At 26.6% G+C, this 18,438-nt stretch overlaps 1 protein-coding gene across 1 annotated transcript in view; it reads right to left on the bottom strand.

The window, feature by feature from the left end:
- The window catches only part of LOC119689380 (acetylcholine receptor subunit alpha-type acr-16), a 63,324-nt gene extending 47,761 nt beyond the window's left edge, over positions 1 to 15,563 (bottom strand). The window contains exon 1 of the mRNA XM_038104204.1: positions 15,340 to 15,563. Coding sequence (XP_037960132.1) covers positions 15,340 to 15,532 — 193 coding nt within the window. The 5' untranslated portion in view covers positions 15,533 to 15,563. The remainder of the gene's footprint in view (positions 1 to 15,339) is intronic.
- Between the last annotated feature and the right edge of the window lie 2,875 nt (positions 15,564 to 18,438).

Here is an 18,438-nt window from a genome sequence, read left to right as displayed (position 1 = left end):
GTAAAGGAAACTGTAATTATTGCAGTTTAGGCATATGTGCCTACTTTTTTAGGCATATGTGTCCACTGGACTATAGTAATGGCGATGGGCTGTATGGAAGATAATGGTACATAAACGTTCAAATAATATTCTTTTTTGCGTAAGTTTAATTTTCAGTTTATTTATCATTACTAATTATTTTGTTTTAATATTTAATATATGTATATAAGTATTTTTGATTTATATTTTATTAATATAATTGCATCACATTGCTACTTATGAATTAAAGCGAAAGGTAATAATGAATGAAAAATGATGTATGATATATTTTATTTGAATATATATAAAATTTAAAAAAAATACATAAATATATATATACTTATATTTTATTTGTTGTACGCATGAATCTGGTTTGTTTATTTGGAATTTCATTTTTATACAATATTATATATAGCAGTGTATGACAATACCTACCGAAGGGAGCAGCTTACAGTATAAATGACAGTTTTTTTTTTCATATATATTTTAATGCAAAAAACGTTTTGTTTTCACAATTCAGATGTTATATAAAAAACATATATTATTAAATATATTGATAAATATATAAGTGAAAATATAATGACAGGCTCAAGTGACGTTGATTAAGATCCCTTAAAACAAAAATTTTTTTTACTATAAATTTAATTTTTTTTATTGTGGTTTTTGTTATATATTATTTACATATTTCACTTTTGTTCTGAGGAATAACGAGTGTTTTCATGATTGAATTGACATTGCTTTTAAGATTTGACACTTTTTGGTTGTGTTTGATTTTGTATATATTTTTTCCTCCAAAATACCAAGTATCAAATGACAATTTCGACGCGATACCCTCTGAAATTGTGGTTAAGTAGGTTGACATGAGTGAAAAATAATAGCTGGGAAGGTAGTGAGTAAGGCTTCTTAGTAGATTGTCTGAATGTTTGACTTATAAAATATGTGATTTGCTCTGTTCGAGATGCAGTCGCACACACTATGTAATAACTATGTAATTCTTTTATTAACGTTTTAATGATAAAAGAGATTATTTTACAAATGATTTCTAAATTAAAAATTAATTTTTTGAGGTTGTAAAATTCCTGAAAATTTTTAAAATTTCTTAGATTTTATTTTGTATGCACTGCAGTTCACGTTTTTTGTATCTAAATATTTTCAAAATAATTAAGTTTTCTGTTTGAATTTATTTAATATAATAATGAGGGAATTTATTTATTGTGTTAGTACTAGAAATGAAAATGCCATGATTTTAAGTAAATAATTTGATAGTTTTTTGAATATCTGCAAATATTTGTTAAAAAGATATGTAAGGAACGAGTGCCTTTGGAATTTTTTGTTGAACTTTTGCATTAAAAAAATATTTTTCATTTGTTTTGTGTATTTTTCTATAACAGCAAATTTTTGTTTATTTCATTTAAAATCAATCAATCAACCGTGACTGGTAGCGAAATTAAGGCTTTTGGATGGATTTTAATTACATTTTTAAAGAAAAAATATATTTTCCTGTTTAGTTTGTTTGTTGCCTAAATTATAATATTATTTTATATATTTTTTTTAAGTTGAATTTGTTTGAAGTTTGAATGCATTTAATTTAAATTGTTTTTTTTTTTTTTGCTTTGACTACAAATAAAAATATTAATTTACGAATTTGAATTTAACTAAGAAATATTAGCGCATAATGTGAAGTATTTTAATTAAAATAATAAAATGATATTAGTAAAACTCATAATTAATGCTCTTTAATAATATTTGATTATAAATAAAAACAAAGTTATAAACTAAATTTCCGCTGTAAAAGCTAAGTTAAAGCTAGAAAACTAATAAAATATTTTGCTAATGCTTTATGATTTTATTAATTCTATTGAAAATAATATCTATTCAAGAATGTTATCATTTTTTATACGAAATACAAATAAACCCAGGTATGATTTTGTGGAATATTGAATACAGAAACTATACATTAAAAAAAAACTAAATCAGATCGATATGTATTTAATTTTGAAACTGCTTTGTACGTGGATAATTTATCACTATGCTATAAAAAGCAATGGAAGCTGCCGGTACAGAATGAGGACCTGTGATGACCAAAGATTATTTTTATTTTGTTTCTACAACGCAATAATTTTATATATTACCTCCATTTTTTTATAGTATTTTATAGTTATTTGAGTTATAGGTGGGGGAATTATAATGTGTGATTATATTCAAAATAGGTGTTAGTTACTATATATTCCTATACCTATTTCTTTTATGCTAAAGTATATTTGAAATATGTACATATCATATTTTCTAACAGAAGCTTGTGATGAAAGTGATAACGACCACTTTAACTCTGCAAGTGTGAATTGATAATGTTATGAATGAAATAAACAGGATGATAAAAAGTTTAGAAAAGGAGAACTACGCATTTTCGGGACTTGCAATGTACCGAATTGAATTCATTTTAGATTTGCTATTTAATAAGAGTAACTATAGTAGAGTTAATGAGACCAAAATGAAGAAGGGCGAAAATAAGGGATATAGCTCTATAAGTTCGGATCAGTTGATCCAGTTAATAACTAATGTTTATATTTATAAATCATTATGATTCAATTTGAAGCTTTATTTAAATGATATTTTCTGGAAGATAATATAGAGAATAGTAAATATAATGCAATAGATTTTATTGCAGTTTTATTTGGTATCTTCAACTACTAACAAATAAATGTATAAGTCTATAATCTCACTATATGTTAAGTACTGAGAAGCAGTATTTTGAAAAGATATTTTGAAAGAATGCTGAAAAGGTAAAATTCTTTTAAAAAAACTGAAGCTTTATTAAATTCTAATTACCAGAGTTCTAATGTATTTAATGAATTTAAAAGCAAAATGCTTAGAAGAATAGTAGTTTCAGCGGATGAGACTTGTATAAGAAAGCGAATATTGTACTATTGTATTTGTCAGGTATTACGAAACAGATTGCTGACAACTAGTAATTTTAAGAGTTACAGAGAATAAGAGAATAATACATCAATAAGATGTATAGATTGCATCGACAATGATTCATCAAATATGAATGATATTAGAAGTCGGTGATGGTTCCAAAAAATAGGTATGAGTGGAGGTTAATTTTGATACAGACAAAAACTCAATATTAGTTGTACACTTAAATATGATAATAATGGTAATGACTATTAATATAATTAAGATTTTTGTGCGATACAAAAGACATAGGAGATAAAGTGGGGAAAACTATGAGACAGAAAGAAAAGAGACAAGAAAGTAAATGTTTAATGTCATAGGTGTGACCCCCACACATCTAAAAAAGGAACAGAAGAGAAAAAAAAAAGAAAAAAATAGAGATCGTTAAGAAATGAGTAAAAAATGACGAAGAAGGAGGAAAAACTACACATAAGTAAAGAATACAATGATGTATTCTATAGTAATTGCTTAAAAAAAAAACCGTATAACCGATATAAACGTAAAAGAATATATAAGGAAGAGTAAGGAAGAGCTATAACTTGCACCAGAAAATAATGACAAATTAGTTTATAGATAGACAGTTTAGTAAGTCTATCAATTCTATAATTCTTTTTACTTAATGGTTTCAATTCTGTGTACAATTTCCTCTCCCAATAAGAGAAGTGTATGGACTTTAGGGTAAATGTAGAAAATACTAACTACTTTCTGTCAATAAGTAAATTTCCTGAACGTCTTGCAATACACATCACTGATGACAACTATAAGTTTGAAGCTGTATAGTGACATTGACATAGTTAAGCGCATAAAAATTCAGCAACTTTACTTTTGCCGTGTACAGGCTGGTGGAAAACGTGGAAAAGGCCGTCAGAATTTTCTGTATTAGCACTAGGTGACCAACAATATGAAAGTCTCGGTACTATGAACGGGAGACATCAAGTTATTGATCGGGTTGGCTGGCGGCAGCTACTGAATTTGTTCAAGGACAGACAACTCGCATCTGTAATGGCCATCTAAGCAAGTAATTAGTCTATGAATAGTATAATATATATTATAATTAAACTGCAAATTTTGGAAAATCCCTAAAACTTTTGAGGTGACTAACTCTCACTCAAATTTTGTTTGTTCAAAATGGGTTATTCGTTCATTGTACATTTCTTGAGATTTTCATACAAATAAACTAATGTTTTTTATTACTAATTTTCTAGCTTTAAAAATAGAAATGAAAATACATAAAAATAATGAAATTTTTTTTTTAATTCAAAATGAAAAATAAATAAATATCATGAAAATGCAAAAATCTTTATACACTCAAGAAAAATATGTATGATTGACACACATTATTAAAAGAAATTCATTTGTATTTAAATTGTTTTTGTTTTCCTTAATATTTTATTGTAAAACCAAAATCAGCTAAAATTTTATCTGGCATAACCGTTTTCAATTCAGCAAACAAATGAAACCATTTAAAAATTAATTACAACTAAAAAGAAAATCCATGTACAAATGTGAAAGTATTTACGAGTAACAAGTAGCGAGTAGTAAAGTTGAGTTGAGTGTGGAATTCTGTGTCACTGTGCTGAATGAGCTGAATGAGCGAGTGGGTGAGTGAGTTTACATGTGTGCTTAAGTTAAATGAATTCAGTGGTTGTGGCAATGACGCGTTGGCAATGGCAAAGGCTAAGGCAACGACAGAATGTTAGTATTTGGTTGTTGGTTTCACTGTGTATGTGTGCGTGACTGTGTATTTGCTTGATAATGGCAGCGAGCGAGCATACAAAGAAATTGAAATTTTAGCATTTTGCATACAAGCAAGGACATATCATAATTGCACTTTTGTGTCTATTAGTGTGTGTGCGTGTGTGTGTGTGTGTTTGCTTTGTGTATGCATATGCAAATCGGCGTGTGATTGAATGTGCGTGATTGCTAACTCGCATTGTATGTGTAAAATTGTGTTAATGTATTTGTTAAATACCAATTATGTCAGATTTTCGTTTTTAAGGAGAAGATATCGAGTTGAAATTTAAGATACAAGCTACGCCTGCTGGTAATGAACTTATGCACAGTGCACAGCGCACGGGACTTTTGGGCTTTGGACTTTAGACTTTGATGTGAAATGTTGATGAAATATGATTTTAATTGTAATTTACATATTTTGTATTATTTACATAATATATATAAATATGTATATACATATATATATCGGTATAAACACATACATGCGCACATGTACATATATACAAATGTCACAGAAATGGACGAAATGTTATATGGCAAGTATGCGAGGACAATGAAGGATGCAATTGGCTGTGCTAATGTCATGTACGACTTTGCAGATCTAAATTTTCTGATATAAGTAAAAATTTCTTTTTCATTTTGGATTACATTAAAAATCTGATCTATTTGCATTTGAATAGCTAAAAATTAAATTAATTGATTCTTAATAATTATGACAACAAATAATTTTAATTAAAAATTTCCGCTAAGTGGCATCTAAAGAAAAAATATTTAATTATATTATTTGATAATTCATTGTATTAAAAATATTTGTGTTTTATAAATTTTCCCTACTGGAAATTTATTCAGAGCAACTGTATAACTGACCAGATCGAATCAGAATGCGCAATGAGATTACATTACACAATGGCTTAGTCGGTATTCCTGTACGAACCCGTTCCGTGAACGATGTCATCAAGTAATGATATCTTAAAACGCATCTGATCACTGTGGGTGATAAAGATCGAAAATTTTATCACGTTTTTTTTTTGCTATATTATGAAAAAATTTCCAGATGGGTTGTTCTCCTTGTTTTAATTTTTTTCTCTGAATTTGTTTAAAATTATTTCATGATTTATACTCTATATATATTTTATTTGCTCTACATTAGTTATGCGTCAAGTTACTTTTTTTTTAATCGCAGAATAATATATCAACAAGCAATGCATTTATGATATTTATTAAGTTTTAAAGCTTTTAAGTAATATAAGCCAGTATATAACTAAAGTCTGAGATATATATTTTTTCTAGGACTGCTAATGTGAATTTGACAAAAAATAATATGTGAAAATATTAAGTTCATATATCAATTCGAATTATTTTTAATATCAAAAAACTTTTATTTTAAAAAAAAATTTCAAAAAACTTTTATTTTAAAAAAAAATTAATTTTAATTGATTTCATACATATGAAACAATTAAATACAATGTGAGATTACAGTGAAGTACGCCCAAGTTTATTTATCGGTATCCAATCCATAAGTAATATATATGTATGTATGTATGTTGATCCTTTTTTGGGGTCAGCACAACTGGGCACTTTTACTCCTTGATAGCTGAGGGTACTATAGGGTCCCACCCATCTCATTGACTAATTTATGTATACCTTATAAGCTTCATGATTATTCAGTCATTGATCTAAGATCTGCGTACCTCACCATGCGGAGAGTGATTACTCTAAGATTAGATAGTGCTAAGTAGGATAGCCTGTCAGTTTTCGCATAAAACTTCAGGGCTCTGTCTGACTCTATTCTAAGGTTTCTTAGCATGTCGTTTGTGCGGATGTACCAAGGCACTTTGAAGAGTCTTCGGAGAGCCTGACTTTGATCAACTTGTACCTTTTGTATAGTAGAGTTGGCAGCTTTGCTATACGCGACACATCCATAAAGTAATGCTGATCTAATTATCTGGCTATAGATCAGTTTTCTGTTCTTCCCTTATGCTATAACATAAAAGGTTATGTGGGTCCTTAGGATCACCATTATAAGTGATACAATAAGTAAATTATATATACAAAAATAATCTTTGTGTGGGGTATTGAAGTTTTAGTATATATACATAAACTATGTATATATGTATATATATATATTCTTTAACATCTGATTTGACTGAAGTCCAGTATATCGGGCAAAATAATTTCTATTTTCTAGATATGTTGACAATTTACATTTTAGACCAATTTTTAAATGATCACATCTCAAGCTCTTTAAATGATAACAACTTAAAGTTTTTTGTATATTAAACAAAATTTATTGAACATTTCACATATAGTTTCAGTAATATGATTTGTTTATAATTAATTTAATTTTAATAACGCAAAAAAAACTCATTATTTAATTAGGCATGAAAAAGCTTTTTATTTTGTTATTGACTTGCATTTATTAACAAAAATTTAAGTATCATATGAAAGATAATTGCATAAAATATCCATTGAATAAGTTTTTGATATCACAATATATCAAAAAACATTTATGGTATTATTTATTTCTATCACGGATTTATTAATTAATTTTATCAGTAGTTCTGAATTTTAAGTATGGACCTAGTTTTAAAAGTATTTTAAAAAAATAATTAATTATTCGCTTACCTTATTTCAAGCGCATATGTAGGACATTTCTATAGAATGCACTTTCAATATATGTCACAAAATGATACATTTTTTATTTTTCATTTAGTTTAATTACTAGGTTTAATTTAAAAGTCTATATTCTAGAGATGACATTATTTTTCGAAGAATTTTTAAAAATACATCACTCGCTTGAATTGAGGTTAATTTGTTAAAAATTTTTTTTAAAAAAAAATAATTTCTTCTGAAAAAGTTTCGACTTTTGAATGAATAAAATAATTCAATTTATTGATAATACTGAAACAGGAAACGAAACTTTTATTTATTAGTTTTATATAAGGAGTGCGATAAATTAATTTTAAAAAATAGTATACAATATAAAGCCATTCACCAAATTATTTTTCATATAAAATTAAATGTTAAATCGATAAATTATGAAAATTTTAGGTACATATTGAGAAATTTTTTTCAAGTCAACGTTTAATATTAGTACTTTGAATTAGCAATTTTAATTTTTTAAATTATTTGTAAAACGTTTAATTACATTTGTTGAAAATACAAAAACTTTAGGTCTCTGTCATATACAGAGCACAATACATGACCATCAAAAAATTAGTCTAAAATTAAAATTCTCTAAACCGTAGCTTATATGAAATTAAATGTAAAAACTTCTGCTCGAGATATGGTTTCTTTATTTGATTAAAGTAGCTATTTAAAAAAATTTAGTCACATCGGTTATGATAAGTACCGCTTCTAAAAGAATGATAATGTGTATTCTATTTATAATTCTCATCTACTTTTTAAAAACTATACGATGAGTTGATGTATTCGTGGTACATGTTTAAGTTTAATACAAAATTGTAAATGTACTTTTGTTTTCCTGTGGCTTAATCTACAATTTTCTCTTTAACTAATGTTAAATAATTATTAAGGTTATGTAATGTAGAGACTCTAATATTTAAATCATATACATACATAAATATTTGAAGTTAGTAAATAGATCCGCATTCATAGCTTACAAAATGTGGTAGTTGTCTGGTATTTAATTCATTTGTTTTATAAAAGCCGCTATTCGAAGCTTTTTTTCATCGAAACTAACAATTAAAAATGCTTCTGGAAAGATTTTTTTGAGAAGTAGTTATGCGTAGCAGTTCAAGTACTTCTATTTGCTATTCAGTTTCCGATAATTTCCATAATTTTCCATTTTTTTTAATTTTTTTTATATATATTTTTTTTTCTTTTATTTTTTTATTTTTTATTATTTTTATTATTATTTTTTTGTTTTGGTTTTATTTATCTTATTTTTTTTATTTTTTTATTATATTTATTTTCTTTATTTTTTTTATTTATTTTATTTATTTTATTTTTTTTATTTTTTTTATAATTTTTATATTTTTTATTTTTTTTTCTCGTTCCTAGACTAGTTAAATAACATTTTGATGTTGATTTTTGTATTACTTGTATATAAGTTTAGTGCAACATTGCATGCTTGTGTGAGCGCAGTGAGGGGGTTGCCTTGGTGATATAAATTCAATTATTTTGAATATTCTGTAAACAGTGTGATATTTTTATTGTCGGAGGTAAAGGATTTCTTTAATATTCCACATTTTCACAATCATTTTACAGAATTTACACGTTTTGGTGCTGTTTGCCAGCACTGACATTATGACTTCCTCAACATTTTAAGTATTATATGTTAGGATTTATCCATGCTTTCACAATTCTCTTGTGAAATTGTTCTTGCGGTCGTCTTTAATACTTAATTTGGTCGGTTTCAGTTCAGTTAGCTAGTATTTTTGAGTTCCTTTATGTTATTAAATATATGTGAGCTAGTTTGAGCATTGAATGCTTGAATGGTTGAAGTGAACTAAAAGCTTTTGTATATTATATGAATTGAATTTGTTAGTGTGATTCAAATGCTGTATACATTGTGCTCATTGTATATTCTAAATTTATTAGTATATCACAATTGGAATTTTTTTCATAATTTTTCAATTTTATTTTCATTTTAATGTATATGTAAATTTTTTTTTCTAGAGCAATTGGTTAAATTACGGGAGCTTTTAGTAAATACTTGACAAATTGAAAAACTGTTTTTTTTATTTACGTTTTACTTCTTGTACTCACAACGTCGCACTTTCTAACAATAAAAGTCAAATAAACAGAAGTGCATTTGTTAAGGTATCTGAGGATCACATCATGCTGTTATAATATATATATGCCTTAAACGGCACTATTAAAATTATTAGTTGCTATTTTGACATAACTTTTCCTATAAATTCCATTTTAACTTCAGTTCATACAAGTCTTGTTATTAGCTGTTGTATCACATTAGTGTCATTAGATACCTTAAATGCTTAAAAGCTGTGATAACTTATTGAATCTAGATAGACCAAACATAGACCAAACATAGACCAAACATATTTGTAAAGTATGTTATAGTAATATCAATTGACCATTTTTAATAGATTATACTTCGAAGTTTGACGTATCTGCCTTCTTATTGTCACACAAGTCGAGCGCAGGTTTCGTTAATAGTGTTCAGATACTTATATTAACATGACATCTGAGACCTAATAATGTATGTATAATATGCACTGTATATCCCTCATTAACTTGACAAATCAAATTGTGTAATACACGATTTGTGGTGTCATTTAACCAATGTAGAGCAAACAATTTTACACAATACGTAAATGTGATTTTACTTTTTGTTGTTCTAAAAGATAGTTTATCGGTTTAATTTGCCACTTTGGATTAGTTCTAAATTTTGTTAAAAAGATAAAGTAATTTTAGTAAGTTCAATTTTTTTGATTTTTTCTTGTCTAAATAATTGGTATTTTGTGATGTGTTTTTATAGGAAATAAAATAATTTTAATAAATTTCTTTTTTGCGATATCAAAGCATTCAGTTTGGTCTACAAAAAATAAAAAATTATAATGAAAAAAATTAGAAAATAAAATCTGTTTGCAAACACGCTAAATTTTTTTTTTTTTGTTAGTAAAATTTGTATCTCAATTAAAAGTTTTTGTTTTGTGTATTCACTAAAATTTCTAAGTTTTTATTTCTAATGTGTACCTATAAGAGGAACAGCATCCGACGTTGTCGGCATGGATTCAGCAACTAGATTTAGAAATACTGTTAATGATAGAAGAATTGTTACGCCTGGAATAAGAGATAATAAAAAATTTATAAACGAAAACAAAAGCAAGAAATTAAACACAAGAAATATTGCTTCAAAAGAAAATTAACACGAAATTAAATTGAGTGGTTAATAAAAATTTGCAAAATTTCTTATTGTTTTCATTAAGCATCAAAGAAGCGGGACGAGGTAGATTTAAGTAGAGTTTTTTTGTTAAATTTAATTTTTAAAATTGCTTAAAGAATTTATAAAAGATTTATTTTATATTTAAGTTAATATTTATAAGTTTTGTTATAAGAACTAACTTGTTTGTAGTTTGCATTTTTTTTTAATTGTTTAATTTGCTACTTTTAGTTTCATTTAAGAGACATTAATATATTTATCGAAAAAACGTATCCGTTAAGTTAAATTAAAAAGTTTCCTGTTCATTTATAAAGTTGCAATTAGGAAATTTCATTTTTCAATTATTGCAGTTTTTCTGCAGTGTATTTAGCAAAAAATTATTCCTGTGATACTGCAGATACTAATATTGACTTTTGTTGGAAGCTCGTGGTATTGCATTATTCGCTGCTTTAAATGCATACTTCGAAATAATGTTGGTTCGGATTAAAAGCAGGCTAAGAAGAAGTTATAAGAACAAACAGTTTCATCAAAAAGTGCTTGATTTTGGTTTTGAGTTTCAAGGACAGATAAAGTATTTATTAGTAAAACACACTGAGATTTACATGTGGCTTAGCCATTGTAAAAATAGGAAGCTTAAGAAAATGTATGGTATTTTACTGGAGTTGGAAAGTTATACCAGTAGAAGTGTGAACTGCTTATTATTTCAGCGCTATTCTCATTTACTAACAATACCTGCAAGAGAATGAAAACCAAAGACTTTCTTCGAAATTGCTAAATTTGGGATTTACAAAATTAAAATTAAAGTTAAAATAATTTTATTAACTTGATGCATAGAGAATGCTTAATTCTAGAGAGCAGCAAAATCCCTAAGAAGATTAAATTTACGTTATTGCATTTCTTAGAAATACAGCAAGAGAAATTAGTTCATTTTATCACTTCAAAATATTGGATTTACACCACAATGAACGAATTCTTAAATGGCTACCAACAGAGAAAAATGTTTATCCAGTTAACTATCCTTCGAAAAGATAGTACTTTGTATGAAAGTTACAAGCTGTGAACTAAAGACATTATACGGTAAGACATATGTCAATTTATGAGAATATGTGCTTAACGTATGGTTTTTTTGCTATTCATATTAGATGAAAATTGTAATACTTTTACAAAATCTATTATATGTTAATAACATAGTTCCGGATGATAACAAATGTTGTTTTAGGCTTGAAAATCTATTACAAAATCAATTTCGAACAATAAAGGTTCTATATATTATCACTGTACACTACACTATATACCGACTGATATACATCTTCCAACAGATATTTATCTAAATGCTTGAGTAGACATCGACGCGAGTAACATCACTGTATAGCTAAGACCACTGCATTGTTTAGATATAGATTTTATTACTTAAATATTCTTTTTAGCACACAGGAGGCTCTATTAAGCAAAGATCAACGAAAAAAATGTTTTTGTTAAATTACAAGAACTGTATGTACTTAAGTGAGAGTTCTAAATCATACATCATCAATCAATGTCAAAAATTTGACAATGCTTAAAATTTTTGGAACAGCTTGTGATTTCTAGGGAATATACTAAATGAACAGGTAAGTATAATATTTCTGCTATATCATTAAATGTCATAAAATCGAAAATATATTTTAAATAAAATAATCTACTATTTTTTTAAAATATTTTACAAATTTATTTATTTTTGCCAATATTTTATATGTATAGTAAAATTTAAATACAGGGTTACGACAATGAGTTAGTCCCAAGAAGTTGGAATACACAAAGGGTGCTTGGTTAAAAAACTATCCTACATATATGCACATATTAGATCTAAACCAATGCCACCGACAGAACAGATGTGGATCGACTATGGAAAAACAGAGCTAACTTTTTTACCATAATAGATTTTTTTAATTATAAATTAATATTATTATATCAATTAATTAAGAATAATTAATTATAATATTAAATTATAATTAATTAAATATTATGTAAGTGCTTTGCTAAAGTACGGCTAAATTTATGACGATATTGTTAATTACCATTTAAAATATATTTTTCTATTTAATGGTGTAATATCTTCAAGTTTGGTTGTTGCCTGAGGATTAGAGCAATTTTAGAATTATGAAATTAACAGAAGGTTAACTATTTCAGTAGTTAGAAGCTTTTTATATAACGTATAAAAGGTATGTTGCTTTATAAAACTATAAGCAAAATAAATACAATCTTACTCACCTAATATTGATATGTGCACTAAATGAGAGGAACACGAAGTTACGTTCTAATGATATGGGCTAAACTTATTTGGATAAACACAACATATTGAACTCGTGACTAGATTAGATCTTAATGAAAAGTATTATTAAATATCAAAGCTTGGTTAGGTTAGGTGAAATAGCGAATATACGATAGATTCCACACATACAATGTCTGGCTCAATTGTGTATTCGTAGGACTCTTCTTATTAAATGTTTTTACTATTGTTGTTGTTGTTGTGACTTGAGTTAATGCTATTTCGCACTTTTACTCTTTTGTCGTTGGGGGGCTTATCCCTACCACACACTAAACTTCAACTATACTAGAATCAATATCATTTATTTATCTTCTAACTGATGACAGACCGTAGATCAGCATATCTTCCTGTGCGTCCTGATGTGGACTTAAGGTTTGTTAGGGCGGGGTTGGGCAACGTATCAACTTTTGTGAATAGTTTTAGGGCTCTGTCCTTGATACATTTTTTCACTGGGTCGATTCTTTACTATTGTTGATACAGTATTTAGTATACTAAGAGTTACTATGTTAGTCGCATTAAAATAAAAAATAAGAAGTTTTCCAGACTTTAAATTAGAGTTAAATAGCAATGAAATAGGTACTAGTTTCCAATGAAGTGGAAAACTTCGATTATGGTAGAGCTTTTATGCAATTGTACCCAATTGAGTAGAAAATGCTTAAAACTTAAAACAAGAAGAAAATGCCACTCGCAAAGAATTCTTTGCTGACAGATTTATTATTTTAAATATTTTGTTTTCTGGGAAGTTTAATAAGCCTTTTGAAATAAGTTACAGTTACTAAGATACAACTTCTTGCTAATCGTTAGTATCTGCACAATAAGTGACAGCTTCATAATTTGTTTAACACTTTTTGTTAAAAGCCACAAAGATCGTTGCTGAGAACACCTAATATTTGTGCACGCCTACATCTTAGTTTGCACTTGTTTTCTAAGGGCTTCATATAGCCCTTAGAAAGCTGAAGCAGAAGGTAATATCGCTTTTATAAGAAATTAAAATTGTTTAACCAATTTTCTTGAGCGTAAAACTATATGAACAAATTTTTTATAAAATTTTGTTGGTTGTCTATGAAATTTTTATCTATTAATACCAAAAATTTTAGTACAGTCGTTTGATATTGGGCTTAAATCAGGAATTAATTGCTAGATAGGCTTAAAAAAATTCTAAGCTTAGTGACGTTATAACTAAAATACGGATTTAAGACTATCATAGGGATTTGCATAATGTGGAAAATACGTACTTGGTCTTAGTATAAATCTACTGAACAAATCTCAAGCGCTGAAGAGGTGAATAATCCATGGTATTATTACTGTTTTTTGCTTGGTGACTTCGCTTTTAGTAAAAGGATAGGGTGACATACGGACGATAGTTCAGCAAGAAACTGCAACACCGATTGTGATATATTTAAAACGTGATTCTGATCTTTAAATTTAGTAGCGTTCAAGTTGTTTCACTAGTATTTGTAGTCTATAAATTCGGTATAAATAATTAAATCCAAAAAAATTCTTGAACGTAACTAATGATGACATTGAATATGTATATGACATGGAATGGTTTGCCAAAAAATTTAATTAATAAAAAATAATATTTCATTCACTGCAATTTGCAACTATTTGCACCTAGAATAGGTTAGAATTTTGCCTTTAAGAGGCAAAATTTTTGGGATTATTTGTATTGACTATTTTCTATGACAATTTTAATAATGATATTAATAATATCCCAAAAGTGAATTTAGTGCATAAGTACAATGTCGGGTGAGGAACACTTTAATAAATTGAATATATTAAGTCTAATTATTTAAATTTATTTTAAAATATTTGTCTTCTAATGCAACTTTTTAAATTAACTTAACAAATACGATTTTTTACTTATTTTTACTTTTTGATATATAGTATTTTCTTCGATTAATTACATGCAAACAAGACCTTTAAAGTTATATAATTGATTTTAAAAACAATTTTGTCACACATCAATTTATTTCATTTGAAATTTTTTTAAGAAAATATTTAATCCAGCATTTCCTCATTTCGCTACCGCTGCATTGAGCTGCGCTAGTAAAGTTGTTGGTTTTTTTCCAAATCGAAGAAAAATTACTTAAATATATAAGTTATAAACCCCGGTAGTACTGATATATATTTAAGCCCTAAACATCTTTTTTGGGGATTTGAATTTACCTTTTTTATTTTCAAATAAAATGTTGAGTTCACATAAGTACATGTTTTTTTTTTGTTTTTTTTTTTAATTTTACCATTATCTTTAGTATGAAACCTGTAAACATTATGCGGAACTTCCAGTCATATATATAAATTTTTGTTTGTTATTTTGTAAGAAACATATATGTTAAATATAATAATAATAGATATTATTCGTTAATATGATAAATAGTTTTAATTTATATATATGTATATATTGAGAGATAATTTTTTGTGTTGTATTTAAAAAAATTTGATTAATACGTACCTAATGTTAGTTTTTCACCCGAGTCGGGAGGTAGTGTAAATCCTAGTAAAGCCATCGATGATATCAGCACACATGGCACAATTAAATTAAAAAAATAATACAGCGTACGCCGACGGATTTGTATGGTGAACGTTACATCCACGTAGGGCTCCGGACAGCATGCGTAGACAATGGTATTCTTTTTGCCTGGCATGGCTATTGAGAGTGGAAGATGTATTCGCAGAAGTAACACATGGAATTGTTTATAGATGACGTTTGCAGTTTGGATATATATTTTATATATATATCAAATAAGATATAAGTTTTATAATGAAATTAAAGCAAAAATTAGTAAAATGTTTTTTCAAATATGCACACTATTACAACAATTAACACATTACGCTAATAAACTAATTTTAAAATAAAGAAAAATTGATAACAAAACTATCAAAAAAAATTATATAAAGTAAAAAATGGAAACTACTTAAAGTAGAAATATCTAATGAGTTAGTCTATTTTACTACTCACTTTCATTTTATTGCAATTATGGTACACATTCTTATGAAATTATTAATGTATGTACATTAGAATTTTACAATATAAATGAATTTCGAGATATATTTCTATAATTATTGCATATGTTAAAATCAAATATGTTCAAATATGTAAAATATAAATATTGCAGATGTGAATCTGTTGAAATAAAATTAAATTCTCTCTGGAACAGTAATATACTTACATACAGCCTGGTTATTAATTTATCTTGTTATTATTTTTATTATTATTTATATTAAACTACCCACTAATCTATATTATTAATTTATATTAATATAACATTTAAAATTATGTTTTTTCATGTAATAAGTATTTTTTCGTAAAATTATATTTATAGTTTATATATGATACAAATGTATAACATATTAATTTATATTTATAAATATTTATAAATTCTTGTTTATAATTCTTGTTTATATAAGTAGTATTATTATATGATATGTAATATATAATATCGGGAATAATAATATAATATTATTGTAATATTATGTATAAATTTGTATTATATCTTATACTATATATATGACATTATGTATAAAGTATTTATTATATCACACGACACAGTTGTAGCTTTTTGTCAATACGATTATGTGATCTTAATACGCTTTATTGTTAATTTTTAAATAATTTATTTATAATTTTGCCGACATGTACCGGATATATCTAAATGGAAACGTTTTCCATTTACAGCCTACAGATAATAATCGGTATGTTTCCGAAAACATTTTTTTTAGTGGTTTGTAACTTCCTCGCATTTCCCTTCCTGATTATGCGGTGTGTACACCTAAAATGCACCTAATCTGAAATTTAGCAAAAAAGTACTATTTTGCTATATATGTTTACAATTGCATAGGTACCTAAGTAGTCATGGAAGTAATTATTCTTTGAGTTGAAGATATGTCAACCGATATCTTTATGATGAGCATAACTTATTTGGAGCTCTTGTGTTTTGCCAGAGATTGAGCGTAACAGTCTAGTTTAGTATTATATTCTTGTGTCAGAGCTTTATATTGACTTATTTGGGTATTCGCCAAGTTCTTTTTCCAAAAATTGTGTAATCAAAAAATAAGTTATTAGCGAAAAATTGTTTATTGCTCGTATTACTTTTTTAAAGCCTTGAATAGAACAAACCACAAAAAAGTTGAAAAATACTGCCTTAGGTTTAGGAATGTTCTTTTCAATTTTTTATAATAAGTGAAAGAGTTATATCATAGATATCTATTATTTTCTTGATTGTATCTGGCCCATTTTTGGATATTTTAAGATAAGCCAGTAAAGTTCTATATTAGTAAAGTTAATATGCTTTGCTTTTAAGCAGTGAGAGAAGCATATAAAATATGAAATTCTTACTGTAATATAAATAAAACTGAAGATAATACTTTCTTTGCACAATTTACCAAGAAATTGTTCTCTAAGGGAATGTAATCGGTGAACTGGTGCCATCTCTGTTTCGATTACTGTGATTTCATTACTTAGGCACATATTTCTTACAGCAGTTTGAATGAGAGCCAGGTATGATTTATATTGTATCGTGACAGGTTCATTATAGAACTTTCCGAGACCAACCCAGTTGTTGATTTTATTATTGGTGCGTTAGCAACTTAACTCACTTGTGTGTGTTTAATTACTTTGGTTGAGTATGGTTCTATTTACCGTTAAATTATTGGTTTATTTACACCTATTATTAAATCTCTACTTACAGTTCTGTCCTATAATGTTTTAGTTTTTGCATTTTCAAATTAGAATAACTTTTGGTGTCAAATCGTGAATTATTACCAGTTTTTTGTATGTTTCAAATGACTAAAGAGTTAAATAATGCTATTATATCGCCTATTGTTTATCCTGTCACTTCACCCTATTAGTATATTCAGTAAAAATTTTGTTTAAATTGCAGTATCTCACATTGCTATGAAACTCTCTCTTTTCATATATTTGTACAACCTGCCTTCATTTAGTTAAATACTTTATGATCCATATAAGCTGCTCCTTTGTGTGTATTCAGATTCTCTTTAATTTCGCCCTCGCATATTTTATGCTCACCTCTAAGTATTTCCTATACTTCTTCACTTATAAAAAAGTCTTGATTTTCTCAAAACCCATATATAATCGTTAAAAGTTGTGGTGGATTTTATTCATTCATACAGTTTATTTTTATCGTTGACGTAAAACCGTTCACACGTTTATAATTTTCATCAAATTGGTGATAAGAGGTGAAACATTTGTTATTGTTTTTGATATTTTATAATTTTTGTACCTTATTTATGAAATGCCCATTGGGTTTGGAATTAAGAAGAACCCTAGGAGATTTAGCACACTTAAAAAATATTCAAGTTTCTATTAAACCGTTTTAAAGTTATTGTTATTTTGTGCAACTATTTTTATTTCATTTTATTTTTATTTTGTTTTTGTTTCATCTTTATTTTATTTTGATTTTATTTTTATTTTATTTTGACTTTATTTATATTTTATCTTTATTATTATTTTATTATATTTTTATTTTATTTTATTTAACTTTATTTTTATTTATATTATTATTTTTTTATTTTACTTTTATTTTATTTTTAT

The sequence above is a fragment of the Teleopsis dalmanni genome, chromosome X, assembly GCF_002237135.1.
Source record: "Teleopsis dalmanni isolate 2A chromosome X, ASM223713v2, whole genome shotgun sequence".
NCBI lineage: Eukaryota > Metazoa > Arthropoda > Insecta > Diptera > Diopsidae > Teleopsis > Teleopsis dalmanni.
This window is presented reverse-complemented; position numbering and strand designations above follow the sequence as displayed.